The 22,461-nt window shown below is 41.6% G+C and overlaps 1 protein-coding gene across 5 annotated transcripts in view; it reads right to left on the bottom strand.

Annotated features, from left to right (window-relative positions):
- Positions 1-22,461, bottom strand: part of pacrg (PARK2 co-regulated) — a 147,049-nt gene that overhangs the window by 47,657 nt on the left and 76,931 nt on the right. For 4 of the 5 annotated variants that reach the window (XM_067614467.1, XM_067614468.1, XM_067614466.1 and 1 more), the window contains one exon: positions 13,492-13,641. In XM_067614467.1, the coding sequence (XP_067470568.1) occupies positions 13,492-13,641 (150 nt within the window). Of the gene's footprint in view, positions 1-9,862; positions 11,042-11,685; positions 11,747-13,491; positions 13,642-22,461 lie in introns of those variants that run through there. The other variant, XM_067614471.1, reaches the window with a different exon arrangement.

Here is a 22,461-nt window from a genome sequence, read left to right as displayed (position 1 = left end):
CTCAGATTATCTGCTTCATCGGACTGTTTTGATTTAAATATTTCGAAATCTGGATTGGTGCAAAGAAGTATGTGACATCACCTTTTCCCACTGAGCCACTTCAAAGCAGTTGGAGGAACAAATACAAAAGAGCACAAATCAAAACTGTGCTCGGCAGAAAATAGTGTGTTCATATAGGATCCCGTCTCTCACAGTAAGAAGCTGGTCAAGAAAATAGGTTTTCAGGGCCTTCAAGGTGTGAACATGGATATACCAATCTTACTGGACAACATACACACACAGACACACACTCGCGATCACCCTACACATCATCTTGAGTGACAAGCATATCGACCGCCAACAGAACTCTGATACACACAAAACACTCAAAGAAAGAGTGTCTCATATTTCAGGCTTTGTGTTTCTTTCAGAGAGAAAAGGCAGGGAAAATATGTGGCTTGTGTTGGTCCACCACCTGAGGGAAGATGTGACTGCTGGCCATGTACTGTTACAAACAATAAAAGGAAAAAGGTAAGACTGGTATCTAAGCATTCTGATCCACAAAGCATCTATCTAGGACAGATTTTACGCTAGACAGTGGCAGGCCAAGATTGCAGCTCTCTCCCCAGCACAGAGCTGAGATTTCATCATGTTTGACAAGGCCACTCAGAAGGGGCAGAAACCTAAATGTTTCAGGCGCTCATCGCCTCATTCAGTCTCCCTGTTGCCTCTGTGCGTAAAGAGAGTTGAGAAGAACAGCAGGACATGTAGCGTATGAGGGAAAAAGATGAGATGAGACAGTGAGTGGAAGCCATGGGGGAGCCAGGGATGTGTGCCTTCTCCATCTACACTGACTAAATATTTGATGGGAGAAGGTGGTGGAGAGGAGCTGAGCTGAGGTGAGAAGGGGGAAAATCATGGGTGCGTCTCCTTCAGGGGTGTGTAAAGTGTCCCAGGTGTCCAGTGGGGATGGGAGGTTGGGATGTTACAAGAGTTGCCACAGTGAGCCAGGTAAATTATTCATGTAGCTGAGGTCGAGACTAGAACAGCATTATGGGTGGCCCGCAGTGGAGAACAAAAAGGGCAAGGCTTTTAGCACATAGGCTACACTGAACAAAAAGTGAAAACCAGGCATGGCTCCAGTTATTTGAGAGAGAATAAAAGAGGGGCAGCGAGGGAAAGAGAAAAAGTAGGAAGAGTGGAAGCAAACAGGAAGGAAAAGATAATGTAAAAACCTTGGTTGGTATTAGAGGTTGGATAGAGTTAATTATAGCAGGATGTAGCATGAGGGGTCTGCCTTGTGCTGTTATCAAAAACACAGAAATAACAAGGAAGAATTGGAAACTGTGGATATGTATAAACCACCACAGACGGCTCTCAGCATCCTTGACCCTACAGTGGTTTGTTTATCCTATCATAAAACATTTGTTGTCTTGTATTTGTGATCTGTGATATCAACACCATCCTCTGTTGGAAACAGACACACACAATTAAATGAAAAGGAACATTTCATGTTTAACAATCATTGTTGACAGTGGTATTTATCCAGTAAGAGTGCTGACTTTCATGCCATATTGCAGCTTGTGATTTAGACATTCCTGTTACAGTTAGAATGTTTGCAACAGATTTCAAAAAGGACTGCTTTGATTTCCTTCTTTCCACATTTAAGAATTACTGACAAATATCTTCAAATACGCTATCTTGACACAAACTGGCATTTATCACAGTTCAGCTGCAGTCCTAATGCACCATAGCATGTTATGCTCTAAGTTTTGAGGTCATGAGCAAAACGAGAGCCTTTCGAGAGACACCAAGAAAACAACCTATAGAATATGATCTGAGGGAGATCATAGCAGGCATACTCAACATTCTACATGGTTGTGTGAAGCGGACATATTGGTGTTTATATCCTCTCTACTGACTTTGAAGGGCATGGATGGCATGTGTGTGTGTGTGTGTGTGTATGTGTACCCCTGTCTGCATGCCTGTGTGACAGAACCGATCCAGAGAGTAAATAAGACAGTACTGTGGAAATTTTCTCAGTGTTTGAGCAGTAGTGACTGTGAGGCCTGCAACAGAGACACACACACACACGCACACACACACATATTGTAGGTACTGATAGTGGTCTTCTGTGCCTGGGCAAATGGTTTGGTACCAATATTATTTACAGATGAAGCTGCAATGAATTAATTATGCAAACAATGTACAATGTGCATTCTAAATTATAATACTGTGCATTGCCCGAAGCCTATTTAAATATTAATATTTTCTTTATTAAATGAATTTTAACCGTTAGCAATGTTGCAGTGCTGAAAAGCGTAAATGCTTGAAGCACATTCTTTGCAGATAAAAATTGCAAGTGACTCCATTAATTTCTGAGCACACTGTTAGCTGGCAGCTTGCATGCAAACACATTCGCAAGCTGCATTTGTTTTGGTCTTAAAGTTTTTCTCAGTTGCTTACACACTATAACTGGGCCTATTAACTTAACATCCCAAACCATGACGCCATCTACCAAAAGACAGACCCATTTTCCAAAACTATAAACACTATTCCCCTGTTTTTACTCATGTGCTCATTTAGAGAGCACTGGCATTCAATATCATTAACTCAAGTTATCACAGCTGGAACCCAATTAACACACAATTCTCCAGGTGGAAACACTAAGAGTCAAAGTTGCTCACACACCAATCAGAACCTCAGGATAGAAATATGAATGAGCCATGGGTCAGTTCACTTGTTTTGGAACAATGGATCCACAAAGACCTGAGGCAGAATAAGTGTGATTTCTTTCTTTATGTACAAAGTGGTTTTTTTTCATTGGTTTATATTGTAAATACATGGAAATTACTTTACTGTATTCTACTTTCTTTATCAGTTGCATATTTTTACAGTGCATTTACTTTTTCACTCAGTTTCAGTTCATATTACTACAGTACATTGAGGAATTAATCATTCTGAAAATATATACATGTGTTGTTTTGTATTTGATGGCTTTTCTGTGATGTCTGAATGCAAAGTTCGTTTTAGATGTAAGGTTACATGGTTTTGAGTGGAGAGTTTGGTTCTGATGTGGAAGTTTGAAGTTTGTGTCTCAACTGTCCTTTACAGATGACTTGTCTCTTATTGAGTTGTTTTTTTTTAATGTGTCAATATATATATGTAAAGCTTGAAGGTTCTGGCTTCAGTTGCAATTGCAGTTTAGTTGGATGGAGTTTTTTATAGAGAATAACACTCAAAGTGGCCATTAAGTGGCCAAGAGACATACCTTTAGGAGCAGGTGGTTAATGGAAAAATAGGGATTCATGTTTCATGTCCACAGTATAAAAACACCCAATGTGCTTTCAGCCATAGTTATTCATTGAATAGGTATTGCTACAAAAGTTGCCAGTGAAAAAAAGTGTCAAGTATGGCAATTTTAATATAAAAATCAGAAGGATGACAACTTTAAATATAGAAACAAATTTCTATGCAGTGCTGACATTTTTTGTGATAGGGAGCCAAAGCCGTAGGGCACAATTGACTGTAAAATATGCTTCATGTCATCATGTGAGGAGAAGAGGGGGGGAACAATATGTTGTTTTATTGTAGTGAATAGGAGACAGAGAAAATTGGGGATGTTTATCTGGAGGTAAATACTGCTGACCTATGGGCAGCTGTAGTTCAAGAGATAGAGCAGGGTTGGCTGTCGAATCCCTGGCTCCTCCTGTCCACACGTTTAAGTGTCCTTGGGCAAGACACTGAACCCCCAAATTTGTTTGGGCCAGTGCACGGCATGGTAGCTCACTGCCGTTGCTGTGTAAGGGGGTGAATGAGAGGCTAAATTGTAAATCGCTTTGGATAAAAGCTCTTCCTGAAGGACCCTGTGGACCTCTGACTGACTGTCTGATTGGTTGACTGACATGCAATCCTTTATTACCTATGACCCTAGTCCTTCTCCTAACAGGGTCCTGGGTGGTCGAACATAATAAGCTAACATCTGCTTCAGTAGATTGACTTTCGTAGTGTTAATGCACCAAATAAGACACACACACGCACATATGCACACCAGCCTGTTACTTTATGACAAGATGCAGTGGGTGTTACACTCCTCAGGTACTATCCTAGGTGAAAAAAGAGCCAAAGTCAAATAAGCCAAGTGGTATTATTTTATTGGTTAATTAAGTTTTAAAAGAGAAGGGATAATAATAGCAATAACAAAAAGAATTCTCTGTAATTCTCTGTAATACTCTTGCGGTTGAATGTGCCCACACATGCATTTCAGCAATTTTGTCTGACCCTTCTTTTCCCATAATTATTTTGCTCTGCAGTCCTGCTTCGAAAACAGTAACTGCTGATCCATGTTGCTGACCTGGATATTAGATGTATCATTAGCCTATATGTCTAACAGAGGCCCCGCAAATTGTTAATGCATGTAAAACATTATAGGGATGAATAAGTATGAATGTGGCGAATAAATAAGTACCTATAAATACAACTAGTAGTATAGTGGTATAGTTTTTCTTTTTATCGTTTGCCTGTTGAACACAACAATGGGCAATATTGTGACTCATTTATGAAAAAAAGGTCCCTTAATTGAAAAGAGCGATTATTTTTGTCTTTGGACTCAATGAATGATGGGGAAACTGTAACTTAAACAGCAGCCACTAATTAATTTTAGTTTAATGGCAGCAATCATTTTGTTTTAAATAATGGATATCACATTTTGTGCTAAACTTTGCATATACAATACTATATACTCATATTTTGTGATGGCTAGGGGAATATGAGCCATGGAGCCAGATGGAAACATCAGAGTTGTGAGCCAGCAAAAAACTATTGTCTGGACTGGGGACAAGAGTTGGCAGGGACAACCTTATGGGGATCTGTGTATGTTAGGGGGGGAATGTTGTGAGGGGGTTTGGGGGGGGTCTTGAGAAACACTGTGCATTAGAATGTTAGAATCGGCTTCAATTACATCCATTAGAGATAGTGAGAACTATCTCTAACTGTGACTGGCGCATGCTGACATGCCAGTATGAGAATGGAGGAGATAAGGTTACCTCTGTCGGGGGGAAACGTGCTGAGAAGGAGTGCTGGGACAGGGGCAGTAATGTGAAGTGGAGTGGTCTCTAAAGGCACAGACAGACAGGAGACAGACCCCAAAGATGGCAGGTTGTGGAGGCATGCAGACTGACATTGCTGTCACTTCCACACCTACCCTTACCCTGACTTTCTTGATAATGATTTTAGTATCTTATCCATTATCCACAACTGAAATGTTCACATAAATATTTACACAGTCTTAATGTTAGTAATTCCTAAACAATGACCAAGAATATAGAAAACTGGCCACTTCTCTTTTGTAATAAATGCATTTTTGAGTCCAAAATCTTGTCTGGAGAACTCCCTATTCTCATTAAAGCACCACACAGCATACTAAAATACATACATTCTTATAATAAGTAGTTCAGTAGTTTATGAAAGTGTCATCCTCAAAAGATTACATTATGCTAAGGCATTATTTTACTTTTCTGTAAAGTACTCAAAAGCCCACATGTGTCATGCAGTGTATGTAGGACTGTATCCTGACACTGGTGATAAAAATCTATTTTAGTCTTATTGTTTACTATTTGTGTCCTTGTCTAGAACAATAAGTCGGGGACACTGTTGAAATTCTATTTGTTACTTGTTTTGCAAAATTGTGCCTTTTTTCACTTTCAAGCGGCGGGCCAGTTTGTGAAGGTGTGGCTGTTTATGAGAGCTGACAGGGAACCTGGCGCAGGGTGCGAATGCTGATCCAAAGCGGGCTGGACAAATGTCTGCACACTCACCAGCGTTCTGTTGCTGGCTGCCCGCGGAGATGTCAAACACAATGATGTGGTGAGAGGCTGCAGGAGAACTACCCGCTTGCTATTAGTAAGTCATGACACACACAAAGACACACAGAAGGACACAGACTCAAAGACAAGCATGCACACAAAGCTACGCTGAAAAAACATCACATACATTGGTGATCACATGGCTGACTACCCCCCAACCCCACTACCATCAACACACACACACACACACACACACACACATACACACATACAATGAAGGGGCATAACAACATAACGGCCCCATCAACCTGATCCATGTTCAGGCTGAAATGATCACCTGTCTTTAGCAAACACAGCTAATTTTCACTCTATTCATCTCACTCTATTGTCTAATTTCGACAACTCGATAATTGTGTTACACATGTCAGGCCCCCGGAGTCTGGACAATCCTGCGAATCGTTTCAAAGTGCCCCAAATTCATTAATTACAGAGTATGTTAATCTCATTGAGATGGGAGGGAATGGAGAGTAGGAAAGGACCCTCATAACTCATCCAATTAGGTAATTGAGTGCTTCTTGGATTAGAGGGAATGAAAGGAGGAGTCCCGCCGAGATTGAGGACATCTGGGTCCATACTAAGAATACATACATAGTGATCTCAAGATTACAAGTAACTGTGTGCTACAGTTGATCCTATACATCTAAAAGCTCAACATTCACTAAAATATAAAACCTTAGTTTCCCATTAATTTCTAAGGTTTAGGTCTTGGAACTGAGTAAACTACATGAGGACTCTTGAAGTAGCGTTTCGTAGATGATCAAGCGTTTAAGAAAACTTTTGATGTGCACATGTGAATGTTTGGATTTGTTTGTCTTCTACTTATCAGCTGTTTGAGCCCATGTTGGGTTTCTCTATTCTTCTCTTGTGCAGGGAACTTAAGGGAGTGAATACACTGGATGGATTTTTTTACAATTAATTCCAATTTGACCAAAAGTTCTTCACTCCAGGTCCAGTCACTACCTATTTCTGGAGCATTCAACAGCATCCCACAGTCCTCCTTAGTGGTTTTCAATTGGTTTGAGGCATTTTGCATTCATCTTACACTATTATCCACCTGCCACGCACTGAGCGTCAGGTGGATAAAGAGTTCAACTCTGAGCCGATAAGCAATCTAAGTCGTAGCAGCTTTCTCTCAAGTCCAATCAGGAGAGCAGAGGGGCAGACCATCCCAACTGAATTGTCAACAAGAATACTGAAGGAAAGACTAGTATATTTGTAACTAAGCACCTGGACCTGTCTGATCTCATAGACACAAATTACTGCCTAAGGTTCCAGTATACTCCTCACAAAATTAAATTTGACAGATTCGCAAAAGTCTGCGTGTGAAATTAAAATGCCATATTAAGGAAACAACATAACCATAAATAAAGCAGTCAGACAGCATTGTTGACCAGTAGTAGGGACTTGGGGGGGGACGTGATCAAGGCCATTTAATTTCTGCTGGCCAGCCTCCGCACACTGCAGCAATCGAAGTGATTTTTTGTTAGAGTTGCAAACCGCCAGTGCAAAGACGCCAAATTCTATTTAAATAGTGCCAGCCTCAGGGCTCTGTGCCATTTAAAGAGTGGATCCCATAATTCCCCTAAGTGCTCCGCATTGCAAAAGGCACTATGTACAAATTAATGAACAAATCAACAAACACAAAGTCAAGTTCTTACTGAACTCTCAAGCAATTAGCAAAAGTACATTATCTAACCTGATGGAAAAATTAGTGGCACAAACATGTTTTTGTTCAGCTGGAAGAGAAAAAGTGAGAAATGTCCATCACAGTTTGCAAAGTAAAAAGTTTAAGAGGGTCAATTGTAGACCAAGAGTATGATGTGTGTATTTGTTGAATGTGTGTGCGCCTTCATTGAGCTGTCTGCCTGCAGAGCAGCCCAGATTATGCGTGAATCTGGCTGCTTATCAGCTGACCTTTAAATTGGAGCCGCAGAGCGACTGCAGGCCCAAGGGCTGACGCTCACGCCTGATTGGCTGCTCCGCCTCAGACCTGCTGACAATAGAAATTAACAGAGCCAGGTGTGCATATCCGCAGGCAGAAGGGGTATAGAGTGGTGGGAGATAGGGAGAGGTGGGGCGGAGGGGGGGAGGGGAGGGGACTGCATTAATATAAAAATATATTTCCACTATTTTCCTCAACTGTCTTTTCTTGAGCTTCAGGAGAGAAGGAAAAAGTCATTATGTGCTGTGAAGCATGCTAACAGAGGAGCAGGTCAGAACAGACGAGCTTGGTATTACCTGGATTTCATCTCTCGCTCACTCCCGCTATCTTTCCCTCCATCTCTCTCTTTTTCTCTCTCTGTTTCTCCCATTCTTCTTGTATTTTAATGGTGGAGGGGTCTTGGCAGGCTGTGATTGCTTGATAGATAGATATCTCCTGTTGGAGAGGGCTAGGTGGAAGAGGAGATGGGGGCTGAGGATGAGGAGTGTGTTCTGTTGTCTACAGGGACAAGGAGCTCTGTGTGTCTGTGGGGGATGATGGATTACATGGGGGCCACGGGTTTATGTGTGTGTGTGTGTGTGTTTGTGTGTGTGTGTGGCCCCCTCTGTTGTGCTGGTATGTACACAGAGAAAGCATGGTAGTGAATTAATTTTTCACAACAGCAGCTGGAAAAGGTCATTAAATAAAGCAAATGTTTGTGAATGGGAATCCCCAGGAATTAACTTCAACACCATATACGCAACAGTGCTGTGTTCTGGCAGTAAACTGGAGCATTACATTGCATTGTGGACAAGAGCACAGGTGGCTGAGAGCGCTGGCATACGCTTGGCCTTCTGTCAGATTAAAATGAGTCAGTGAAAAAATGCTTTGGATTTGATTTGCCTATGTGTGTGTGTGTGTGTGTGTGTGTGTTCATGAGTGTGACATGTTACATGATCTCCATCCACAGATGATGGAATGTCCTCATCTCCTCATCCACTTTGTTTCTGTCCATCGCCATCCTTCTGTCAGGGTGGGGGTTATGAGGTCAGCCAGCTCTTCCTGTTTATTTCGGTTCCAGTGACCTGCGTGAGCTGTAACTGATCCGTCGTTTTCATAAAGACGTCCAAACATGAGCAGTGAGTGTGTGTGTGTATGTGCATGTGTGTGTCATGTGATACACAGATAAAGCACCACAGGGGAAGACGGAGTGGCCAGCCGCAGCACTGCATCTGTCACCAACACAAAAACCTCACCAGTCGCCTGGGCAAAGAAGACAGAGAGCCACTATCACAACCTCTCTCTCTCTATATATGTGTGTGTGTGTGTGTGTGTGTGTGTGTGTGTGTGTGTGTATGTGTGTCAAGGCCCAGTAATGCATGTGGGTGAGACCTTATCATAGCTGGCCACATTCCTAGCAGGAAGATAAAAGAGGCTAAATGAACCAGATCACTGCAGTGTGTGTGAGCAATGTATGTATGAGTGTGCGAATGTGCGCGTGTGCTTTAGTGTGTGCGTGTGTGAGAGAGTGTTTGTCAGTGATGAATAGGAGTTTAAGGACCTACACCTTACAGATAAGCGGAGAAAATCATCAGGACAACAACAATGCTACAATGCAGGTGCAAATACATACCAGTAAAGCCCTCCAGGCGAACATCAACTACATTCAGACACAATACACGGCGATGTAGCACTGTGTGATTCAAGCTATTCTCATCTTGTATTGGTTAAATGTGTGGTGGAGGGAGTGGTCAGGGAGAAGTGTCTTTATACAGTATACTGACAGTAAGATACACATAGGCGGGCAAAAATGTTGCCTTGATCAAGATTTACTTTAGAATACTAGAACCCGACCAACACACTGAAAGGCTGAAGTTATCGGCCCACATGAGGTTAGAACACACACAATATATTGTATGGTGGCAGCGGTTAAGTGCAGAAATAGAAATACATGTTTTATTGGTGGTATTTGGTGTATATTTGACTTATGTTGTTCAAGCTTAATATAACTTTGTTTCTGTATTTTTATTCAAAATAATTTAAATTTCAATGATGTTTATGGTTCAAAATGTACTTTTATTACTGTCATCTTTGATAACAATTTATTATTCAACTGTAAAATACCTTTACTAAGACATATTTATCTAATGTTTGTTTAAGATCGGTAAAAGAAAAAAATTATCAGCTAACATATTGTCATCAGACTTTTATCATTCTCACGTATTGATCAGTATTGGCCTCTAACATGACTAGAGATGCATCTGTCAGGCTTTTTGTCCCCTGATACTAATTCCAATACCTCAATTTAAGCTCTGATACCAAGGTACCAAGTGCTGATCCGATACCAGTGTTTTAAATCTGTATACCTCACTGCGTGGAACTCATTGGTAACATGCTGTATTAATGCAAGCAAACATGGAAGCAAAAGGCGAGCAGTGAGTCGTGACTGAATGAATGTGATTGGTATTAGAAACACTGCATTTTATAATAACAATGACAAAGAAATTGTGTTTAATGTGGATCGGTCATGTCTGTCCGTTACCCGATCTCCTTAACAAGGTCGGTGTCAGCACCGATCCGATCCGTATCCACGGCCGCAGAATATTTTCTCTCCCTGTGTGTAGCTTCCTCTGCCGCTTTACAAAACTCCACAAACTCACTTTCTCTCTCACTCGGATGACGTACAGTAGATGACTTCCCTCCTTCCTCCGAGCTCAGAGGAAGAATTTTCTGGATGAGGGAGCACATCTCTCCTTCATAAGGAACGTTGTTGCATTTCATTAGGGATAAGATTCATCACAGCAAGCAAACAAGAGAACCGTGCAAATCGCATTGGAGGAATTCCTACACTATCCTCAACATTGTCTCACACCTACACACACACACACACACACACACACACACACACACACAAACATACACAAACACAGCTGATATGCAAAAGGCACATAGCAAACAAAAGAGAGAGAGATGATTTGGGAGACAAAGGGGTACATCAAGGACGGTGATACTATGTGATTGCTCATTATTGTGCACTTCAAAATGACACATTACTGTGTTAGTGGTGAGAATGGCAGCTGCCCGCCTGGAGTTAAACAGGCATATTTTTTTCTCATACAACAATAGAGCAGTTCTTTCTTTAGAGGCCTGGACCCCAGAGAGGCTGAGCTTGTGGGTCATGAGTCTGTTCTCCTGGTCAGAGGTCCAGTGCTCTGTCTGAGTGAAAGGACACCCGAGGGTCCTTTTTGGAGATGGCTGTTAAGGTCCAGCTCTGACCCTGGAAAAAATGGCACAGATAAGGGCTGTGTACAGACCAATTTAACAGGTCATAACCTTGTCTCAGAGAGGGAGCGACACAGTGGGAGTGTGTGAACACAGCCTAGGGGATCTGTCCCATGATGAGATGCTGGTGATATCTAACTGTAGCCCTGACCCTACAGCAGTGGCTGTCAGCCTATTGATTCACTACTCCAACAACTGGGGAGACAGGGACGGTGTGTAACCATAACTGGGACAGTGTGAGATTGTACAGTATACTGTATGTGTGTGTCAGTCTGTACAGTATATGTGTGCGTCTAGTAGACGCTGAGCATTATGTGCCCGAGGCTAGCAGACAAGAACATCAGTGAACAGAAAGGGACAGAGACAGAAAGCTGGGGCCTTCATCCACACTGGAGCCAACAGCTGCATATGGGACACAACAGATCTATTCATGACAGATGTACACGAATGTAGACACGCACACACACATACACACACACACTTGGCACATACGAGACAGTGGCCCCATTGTGGCTCAGGAGATGAGAGGGATGCCATGCAAGCTCTGTGAGTTACAGTGTGGGAGAGCTGAAGGGAGATGTTACCACACACTACAAGACACTGCTCTGTGTCTTCGAGTGTATTAAACAATGATCGTACCTGTCTGCTGGAGGCAGCACGCTGGCTCTGGTTTAGACAGCCAACTGAGTGTGGGATGGAGCTGGAGGTGTATATAAGCGATATTAGATAATAGATGGGCTTCAATGAAAGCTTTGATATCACTACAAACAAGCCACATAAAAAGGGGGGGAGACACAGAGAGAGAGGAAGAGTGTGAGAGAACAACAACCCTAAACTATTTGCGTATTAGAGAGAAAGAACACAGAGTTCTGCTTCACACAGTGTTTGGTCCCCAAAAGAGAAGCATCTATTCTCTGTATTTGAAGTCGTATCTTTCTGTGTTAGCAGGGAGTGGGTGGTGCAGGGCATGAATTGACAGCTCATCTAACAATAAAGCTCCAGATGGAGATGGGGGAAAAAATAATACAACTATAAAAGATTAATTTACTCTCTTCCTATCTATTCTATTGACTGGTGTGGTAATTTTGTGTCAGCCTCAACTCCTAACCAAACTTTAAAAAGAGAGAAACTCCACTGGATGCCTATTAGTTGCTAAACAGGAAGCACTGTCCTTGTTTAGCAGATTGCGTCCTGTGCTTTGGCAGCTATATGGACCCCCTCTCTGGTCCAGACTGATCTCACTGGGAGAGGTCAATATTGGGGACGTCTGCCAGGTGAGAGTTTGGCTTAGGTTTAATCAATGTTTGCCAGAGGAGGACAGACAAGCGGACAGGCAGGTAGACAGGGCGGCACGGTAACTACCAGGTAGAGATAAACTATTCCTGGTGGGGTTCGCCGGCCAACTGCTGAGCCTGCGCCGTGGTGGAGAAACTCACACTTCAAAATGGTTTAGGGGATTGATTTGACAGCTAATTTACAGAGGAGATTTGCATAAGGTCACGCGTTAATAAGGCAGGCTTTTCTTTTCCATCCTTTGTCTTTCCCCACTATCTCTTTTGGGCTCTCTCCTTCCTTTTTTAGACCTCAGCAAATAGTAACAGATTATGTAAGCGAATTAAAGAGACAAGAGATTCAAATTGGATATTGATTAACAGACTAAAGCCCTGTGTTTTTTCCCATTAAAGCCTGTGTTTAAATGATTGATTCACAATGTCACTCTTCACATCCTACTGACTGTCTGGTGAGCTGTGTTTGGGATTGGTTGTGCCTCTAAGCCTTCAATGGGCCCACATCATGTCACACCATGCTAAGTGCTTTGACACTAGCACACAAAGAGCCCTGCCTATCTGATGCCAATCTCCCTGGGTCCTGGTGTCATCCAGGTGGAGGCTTTCAGAGAGAGCAAGGACAAAGTCTCCTCCTCAACAGCGCCGCACAATGCAGCCTGACTGACAGCAGAAAGGACAAAAATGGAGCTTCTCTGTCAAGTGGATGTTTAAGTGGGAGGAAGAAGAGGAAAAAGGATTCAGGGCCAGGCGCATACAATGGATCCACAGAGAAAAGAATAGGTAGAAAACAGGATGTTATATTTTGACTCACAGTGAAACAAAAAGCAACGCTTAACATCTGCATCGAATTTGAGCACTGTGAAATCACCTGAACACTGGTTTAGCCACTGGTAACTGGTTTAACCACAGCGTTAACACAGGCTACAAGCAAGGCATAATCACCTATCAGTACCTTTCACAGACTGGCAAATGTTTGCTGATCACCAATTCACTGATGTAGTAGCAGTACTGGCACATAAAATATATATATATATATTCATAACACAAAGGGACAAGCTTACACAATGACTGCTCCACAAAAGAGCAGAGACACGTCATGCTGACACACCATCTGTCCATAAATTAACAATCAACAGTTTATTTGGCTGGGACTCACTGTTCATGTTCTTGAAGATGTTGAGAATGGGGAGGATCTGTCTGTAGTAGGGCACCAGAGCCTCTCCCACCATGTCTCCAGACATCACCAGATGCTGCAGGACTTTCAGGGTGGTGCAGATCACCTGACGGTTCCTCGTGTTCAGGGCATCTGGAGGGCAGGACGAAAACGGCATCGGTCAGGAATCAAGGCTCAGCTATGTCGGGAAGGTCAAGAGAAAGAGCTGCAAGGACAAACTGTTTTTAATTCAGCTTGAAGGATATGAACTAGATATATGGGTCATTTGTTAAAGCAGGTGGAGGTACAATAAATGTAGAGTGATTCTGACACTTGGAACTACAGTACTAGTCAAAAATTTGGACACACTTTCTCATTCAAGTGCATGGGAAGGTGTGTCCAAATTTTTGACTGGTACTATACATAGTACATAAGAGTAGGCTGTGCAGATACACATGGCCAAAATACACAAAATCTTAACCCCCACACTCACTCACTCACTTTCCCTTGAAAGCATTTCCTTTATAGCTGGGCTTTGATATAGACTGGCTTCTCTGCAATCAGTGATTTCAAATGCACTGGGGAGGCAGGAGTAAGTGAGAGCCAATCACTGGGCTATTTGGCCTACAGCTGCACTTAACTCCATCTCCCACTGATAAAGAGAACAAAAGGGAATGATGGTGGGAGAGATGGAGGGCTGGGAAGATCAAGAGAGACAAACACAGAGAGAGAAAGAGGGAAAGGGGGAAAACAACAAAAGACAAAATGTCAAAGAGATAAAGAGTTGTGACAGGCAGGGGGCAAAGGGTTAGAAAATAACTGTGATTAGCAGCAAAGACTGACATATTTTGCTAGTTCTTTAAGCTCGTTTTATTTGTGCTGTATTAAATTTTTTTTTTTATGTGAGCTTCTGCATGAGTGCTGGTAATTCCCTTTGTGCCGACTGTCAGTCTAAAACAGCATACCCTAAGTTAGAAAAACAGACCTGAGCATTTTCTCTTTGTGAAACACTGAATTGTGATTTAATGCACACTTCCAGAAAGAGCGGATGGTAATGGCATCACAGCTCCTATTTTGCCAGTAAGCACTTACAGCGGTAAAAATGAAAGGCTTGAAAAAAACGTGAAAATAAAGAGTCAAAACAAAGAAAACAGCTATAGTGTGAGCAGAGACACCACAGGCTTGTGGCTGAGAGAGAGGAGCAGGTGAGAGGGATAAATAAAGAGAGAGAAACTGACAAAAGAACGTCAGAATGAGTGAGAGACACGGTACTTGCTGAGAAAAGACAGCAAAAAAGCTGAATAAAGCCTTTGTGTGAGGGGTGGAGCTGTGCTCACATGAACTCTCACATAACAAGTGGCTGCCAACAGACACATTAGACGAAACTGGGAAAACAAAACTGATGAAATGTGTTTAACTTCAGATGTGTCGATGATGACAAGTGCAATAAAGTGTTTGCTTTACAAGTAACTAGGATATATTCAGCATATATTCACAGAAAATCCCTGTCTTCAACTGCTGTGTCGCACTCCTGCACCTTCCACAGGTATCTTCCTCCTCATCCACTGCAGGTCATGTTGCACCATACCATAGTTGCAGTTATAGTGTACAGTATGCTAATAAATTATTGCTATTTAGGATATTTTTTGTTATACAGAATAAGGGACCCTTTTTTAATGATGCAAGCACAGCGACCGATGTATTATAGTGAAGACTAATGTAAAGAGAAGGATTTCATACAATATAATTCAGCTGTGGCAACAGTTACTGTAATAACCACCCATATTGATTTATAGATCAATGCAGAATGATCTACAGATGTTCCTGCTGTAATCACATTACACTTTCATTTTTATGATTTCGATGAGATTTAGTAGTTGGACAATATTCTACAGTATTTAGTTTATCCTTTATGACAGAGTCACTAGATTGTCAGCAGATGATTTTCCACCAGAAATAGACATGATTCCAAGACATCTATTATCAGTCCATTGTCTTCTACAAAGGCTGTATAGGGAAAGCAGCATATTAGCACATTAGTGGCAGTGGCTTCAGTCCTCTGTCAGTGTCTACACAGGATGCGTTCAGGCACAGTACTGAGTGTAGGTCACCTGTATTTTGGCAGCGCTCAGAGCCCAATGCACAATCCGTGTAGTTATGCATGTAAAACGGAAGAAAATAGATATGAAACATAAAAATACTCTTCGGGTTTTTGTTAAATGGGTCAAGTGTGGGTTATTTTGACAGCTATATTGATTAAAATAGAGGCGTATCTATTCTGTCAGACACACATGAGACGCCTCCTGTATGATAAGCCGTAAGACCAAATTTCCACCAAAATGATACCAAAAAAAACAACTCAATGTGTGCTGTTTCATTTGAATGAAATTCTCCTCCCACGTGTGCACTGTGTGAGCCTAGCTGGGCGCAAAACCACCTGTCAGACAGACAATTTTTTTCAAGGTCAGGAAAATATAAATTTGGTGTTTGCCCCGGACATAGCGTTGATCATCGTCATTAAAAAGGATCCCTAATAAAACACTGTTGATTCTATTCATAATGAATTCATTTCATACAAATCAATCAATAGAACCAAGAAAAATATAGCTGAAGCCAAAAAGAAGAAAATCAAACCAAAAAGAAGTGTCAATACAAGCAGTCATTTCATTAACCATATTGAAGTAAACAGAGAGGACAGACACAGGCAGAAAATGAGCAACAACCCTAAAATACTGTGTGTGACAGTTAGAGCACTCAGGGAACAGCATACTGCATCACCCACTGCCTGCGTTAAAACAGCTCATATGCAAATACAAAGCTGTCACAAGCATAGACATACTCACACACAGTAGTCACACAGAGACACGTGGGCATGCACACACATTACAGCACACACACACGCACACATTAAACCCAATGAGGCAAAATGTCAGCCTCAGTCATGAGCACAGAGAGTACTGAGCATGAAGCAACAAAACAATGAAAGAAATTATACAATGTGAAAGAGTCATATGAACCACAGGAGGCTGATACAGTAGGACTTATCTCTATCCATATTGAATTAACGGTACAATCCAATTAAGCTTATGTACAGTACATGTAAGAAAATGACCATTATTTTGTGTCTATTTGAGCGTATGACGAGTTTACCTCAGCAAGTCTTTGTCTGTGTCAGTGACTGTGTGTGTGTGTGTGTGGAGGCCTAAACAGTGGACCAGTGGTGGAGATGATGCTGAATGAGCGAATTGTGCTTCACTCCATCTCTCCATCTAAGCCTTAGTTTCTGCCCAGATAGACAAGCGCGGAGATATCTGCCATCACCGAGATAAGGTGGAATGTGGAATGACAGGAATTTCAAACCTACATAACAAACAATGAAATTCTAATTACCAGCCAGCGCAAACAATTTTCCCTGCTTTGACATTTGGACCACAGCAGGACTGTTCAATTATTCATCGGCACTCTCGCCTTGCCTAAAAAAAAAAAAAAAAAGAAAGGAAAAAAAAAAATTAAAAGAGCAGGGGAGAAGGCAGCTGAGGGCCTGATTTATTATATATAAACTAATATCTGAATAACGTAATCATCTATTCATGCTAGAACCTGTCTCATATTCACTGTGAAAATAACACAATGGTGACCTTGTATTCCGTTTCTTGTGAAATGTCAGAGGTAGGGTGACACATCGGAGAGTTTAGCTGCGAATTGTTCATCACTCGGTATATAAATATACTTTTCAGATCAGAAGACGATGTTCTCGTGCAGAGGCGTAACTGAGGATCTCCTTGTAATGAAAGTCTCATTTTGGTTCAAAGCTGAACAAATGTTATGCCAATCAACCGAGGCTCAATGGAGGCATGGCTCTGAATCCTCCTTCCTATTTAAGGAAGCCAGAAAAATTCAAAACCGCAGCATTTCACGTTTTACCCTTTCTCTTTAAGTCGTCATGGTACTGCTCGGCTTTGTTCTTACAGTATCCAAAATATCAGTGTTACATATAAAATCAATTGCCACAGTTTCTTTCTGCATATTTAGCTTTTTGAATATTTTACCAGTGGCTATTTTCAAAAACATAACACTGACAATTACCAAAACTGCATGTATACATTTAAATGTATAACTTGTCACCTCTAAGGCACAGTCTCTCTAACGTGGGGTGAAGGGAACAGGGAACAGTAGGAAAAAGTTCAGTCTTTAAGTCACTGAGGACAGGGCCTTAGAGTATAATGTCAGCCAGAGCCTTCTTCATTGTGTATTCTCATTGGGTGACCTGCAGTCATCATCAAAATTCACCAGGGTCTGACGTGACTCAGTCGCTCTGCAGATAAGAGCCTGCCAGCCACATTGAAGATGTATTAACGTCAGAGGAGAAAAATATATATCTTGCCATTTTAGACTGCAGACGGCTTTTTACTTTCTTCCTCTTTCTGCTATCCCTTCTTCATTCCTGATCCTTAGAAAAGTAATTAATCTGCAACAGAGACACGGACTGGTGGCTTTGCCTTGTGGATGGCGAAACAGGCCTGATTTTTAATAAACCAAGAAGTTAATAAGGAGCAGGCCATTTAAAATTCCATTATCAGTGCGAAGTGTGTGTTTTCATAAGGAGCATAACCATCACCTTTGGTCTGCCCCCCCCCCAAAGGCAAATGGCCAAAACTGCTGAGGGGTTTGAATTTATAAACTGCTGTTCGAGAGTAAGCCAGTCAACGTCAAGTTGTGGGTAAAATGGGTGCTTCTTGATGAAGGGCAAAATAGATGTCCAAATATTTAAACTATCTGTGAAAAGATGCTGGCACATCATGTACCTGTTTTATTAATATACTATATGCTGTTCTGTGAAACAACACACTGCATTGGGTATGGCAGGAAATGATTTAAATGTATCAAACGAATTTTACTTTACTGCATAATTGTTATTCCGTTATTAAAGGGGACATATCATGCTTTTTGCCTAGCATCGCCAGACTAATTCACAAATAAAACATGAGCTCAGCAGATTTGTCTGGTTCCTTCCTTCCCAGGCTACTTAAATACATAATTTCATTTCTTTAAAAAAAACCACAACCCAACTCAACTCAAACTTAAGGTGAATGTTTCTTTTTTAAGCTAAAAAAAACCAGTCAGACCATAGGTTATTCATTGAAAATGTTTTTTTTATTAAACCAAAAAGTTCAAACAATGAAACTGTCTCTCTCCGAGTCCGTTATGATGAGTTCTCTCTCGTCTCTTCTCGTCTGTGTCTCTTCAGACTTCTCCTCTCAGTCTCAGATCCTCCCACAAACTGAACAATAAATGAATCAATAAAATATTATCCTATAACCCACATAGGTCCAGTTGGAAAACAAACTGCTCACATGGGAAACACGATCAAAGAGTTTTCGGTAACACAGTGACAGCAGCCGCAGCAGTAGCATCAAAAGTCAGCGAGGCTTTTATTGCTGCAGTTTCACAAAACAGAAGAAAATGTCCGAAAGACAGCTGGTTGGATGCCTTCTTCTCTACAGTAGACTATTTTACCACCCAACTCAAATTTCTGAGTAGAAAACAACTCTACAAAAGGACTTGATTCCTGACATATAAATACATTTTACAGCAAACTCCAACTTGAATATCAGAGCAGAACTATTGTTATCAATCTTACAAAAGAACTGAGCAGCCAAAACCACATTTTTCAAATATCTAGAAATGATTTCTTTCAGACTTAGGCCTATGTTGTCAGGAAAATAATACAGTCAATCCTAATCAAAGGCCTAATCAAATAAAAATATATAGGCTACAAACTGCAAATCAACCAAGTTTTAAAACTGAATGAACTATTAGGCCAAGCCTATAACTTTGACTTGTATTAAATAAAATTGATTTGCCTTAAATAAATAAAATTGCTTGTGTAATGCGCATATGGGTTACATAAAAATAAATTAGCCTATATTCACTGTCAAATGCAATTTAAAATGAAATAAAAAGAAGATTTGCTTGCTTGTAGGCTGTCTACAGTTCTTTCGAGGTCACCTTCAAGAATACAAGTTTTGCCAAAGTCTGAGGTTTCTTCTGAGGCTTGAGGTGGGCGAGGTGTCGGTCTCAGTTGGTGTCACGACGGGAGTGTTAATACCTCAGTTTCTACGATGAGGAGGTTGTGGATCTCTCCGAGTTTGTTACATACCGACTCATCTGTCTTGAAACTAACGCTAAAATGAGATGTCTATCAGTATAGTACCATCCATAGCGAGTTGGCCACCGTTTATGCAAAGACAGCAAAGCCCATTGGAAGTGCAGCGTTGGCAAGCAGGGATTTGATTTCCATGACAGTAGGGAGGATCAACTCTATAGGTTCCTCAACTCCTTCTGCATTTTGTCTGTGAGGTCCGCTAGCAGTGCCAATAAATGGACAAGGTGCGTCAGCTGCCATAGTTCATTTTCTGTGATTTTGTCAGTAGTAGACTTGATTTCGCTTTGCCATAACGGGTCTTTTTGGGTCATGGGGCGTATTACCAATCGGTAGGTTTTCTTGGTGTTCAGGGTGCTCTTGCATACACTTTTCACCAGCTATTCAACTTTCAGTAAGTGATTAAGATTGTCGTGCGTGTTAACGGTGTCTTTGATAGCCAGCTGAAGCATGTGAATGTAAATTTTCAGATGTAAATTTGACACGGTAAAATACTGGTTTATTACATTTTGTACATTGGTGGTTATTTCTTTCACTTGTACCTGTGATAGTGCAGGTAGTGCCTCATCCTCCTCTTCCTCATATGCTGCTGCTGGCACCTGCAGTCATTATCCTCGGCCTCCTCTTCAATGCCAGGGTCAGGGAGGAGTTTAAATGCCTTGATCATGTTGCTGGTACTGTCAGTCACTACCCGAATCACACATCATTGCACAATCCAATTTTTCATTCAATTCAATTCACAGACGGTCCGAATGAAATTAAACAAGCATTAATACTTTAATGACAAAACTAATTTATTTAAATATTGTATTAAGCTATATATAGGGCCTATTTAACTAGCAACTAGCTCACCTTTGGATTTCTTCCCAACATGTTCTTGTAGCACACTGTCATGTTTCTGAGAAATGTGTCTTTTTAGATTCCAAAATGAATTTTTACCAACTGCAACAATATCGTCATTATCGTTATCTGTTAGTGTTACAATAGTACACCTGTATGACTTCTCAGCTTCCTTTTGAAAGTACTTGGTGAACTCCATTGTCAAGTTAGCAGCAGTTGATTTTTGACAGAAAATAGTGTGGGTGAGCAGATGTATTCTGGGTCAGGCATGTTTCAAACTCATTGTGTGAGCGGTACCGGAGTGAAATTGGAGCGGGAGATAAGGCGAAGCTGCTCATCACTCCATCCAAAATCCTCACGCTCCCCACTCGCTTGCGCTCCACTCACATGCTCCAAATGTTTCATTTGCAATATTACCTCTACTTTTTCCTTGTGATAACAGATTGTTCACGCATGCCTACAAACAGCCGTCTGTTCCGTAGTCTTTGTTGCTAAGCTTGATCTAGGGGTTGTTCGCGTTGACCACTCGCATATTTTGAATCAGATTCCTGCTGCACCATGTAAGGATATATTTGAGAAATTTCCATTTTGAGTAAAGAATTAGAAAAAGTGTGAAAAAGAAGTGATATCCTAATCGTTTTTCACATAGCTTCTGGAGCCACTGGAACTCAGCTAAGACGCAACTTCCAGAAGGTAACCAACCAGAGCAAAGTGGGCTCATCGAGAGGGGGGCCTTAAGGAGACAGGAGCTAAAACGGCCTGTTTCAGATAGAGGCTGAACTGACGAGCTGCATAAAGGACCAGAATAAGATAAATGTTTTTGAACTGTAAATCATACAAAGATATTCCCAGAATATAAACATAGACCTGGAAATGTGCACGTCACATCCCTGTTAAGTAAATAAAGTGCGAAAGTAAAAATAAATGTAGTTAAAAATGCAGAACACAAACACAAGACTGTAGATGTGTCAGTCTGTAATATGTTTAATGGTTAAGACCTTGTGGTTTGTGTTCAGTAAAGTATGTAGTGTGATAACAGACTTTGTGCCAGGGTCAGTCTGTCACTGTGTCTCTGTGTCTCCAACAGCCCTGCCTAGTGTTGGCCGTTACGCCCCTCTGCCTCCACAGACGTCCAACACCCACACACAAACAAAGAACACACACACACACACACACACACACACACACACACACACACACACACTTCACATTCGCATACACACCACCAGCCAACTGTCCAGGACATGAACACTATCCCAGGCTCACTGGGCGCCACTTAAAGACTCCCACTTTGAAACTGACACTCCACTTGGCAGCAGCACCAAACAAAAGACAGTGTGTGTGTGTGTGTGTGTGTGTGTGTGTGTGTGTGTGTGTGTACGTGCGTGTGACTGAAATTCAATTTCAATTCCAACAAAAGACACACTCTGCATTATTCTAACTTCTCTGTATCTCGATCCTCCTCGTGTTCACCACACAAGAAACCTCTGCTATCCACCTCCCTATAAATTCTGATGTCTATTTTTGAAGTCATACACCCCTCCAACCCTGAGACGTGACCTTTCCGCCCACCTCTATCAGCCAACTTGAGCTTGTATGTGTGTGTGCGCGTGTAGACGCGTCAGTGTGGAAAGGTAAAGAGGCACAACACGATGACACAGTTAAATGTAGCATGTCACTGCATTCATGGCAGATTATCAGGCATGCTTTCAGAGCCAACTCCTTCCAGCAAATGCAAAAACAAGGACGCTTCGCCCTGAGGGTTAATGTAATAATAGGAACAGTATGACTGCGAAACCAAATTAGGACTTGTCACAGGACCTGTTGTATGGTAATGTTAGAATCCGTTGTGGTGTGAGTGTGTAAGACAGGTGAGTCTATTCCTGGTAAAGTATGTTGTTCTATTTTGGTTGCACTCAATTGCCTCTGCAATATTGTCTAAAAGGGGTGTTAGAGCGCCGTTATAAGCA

This window comes from Thunnus thynnus, chromosome 16 (assembly GCF_963924715.1).
Source record: "Thunnus thynnus chromosome 16, fThuThy2.1, whole genome shotgun sequence".
Lineage (NCBI taxonomy): Eukaryota > Metazoa > Chordata > Actinopteri > Scombriformes > Scombridae > Thunnus > Thunnus thynnus.
The sequence above is the reverse complement of the archived record's forward strand: the minus strand, read 5'-3'. Positions and strand labels throughout refer to the sequence as shown.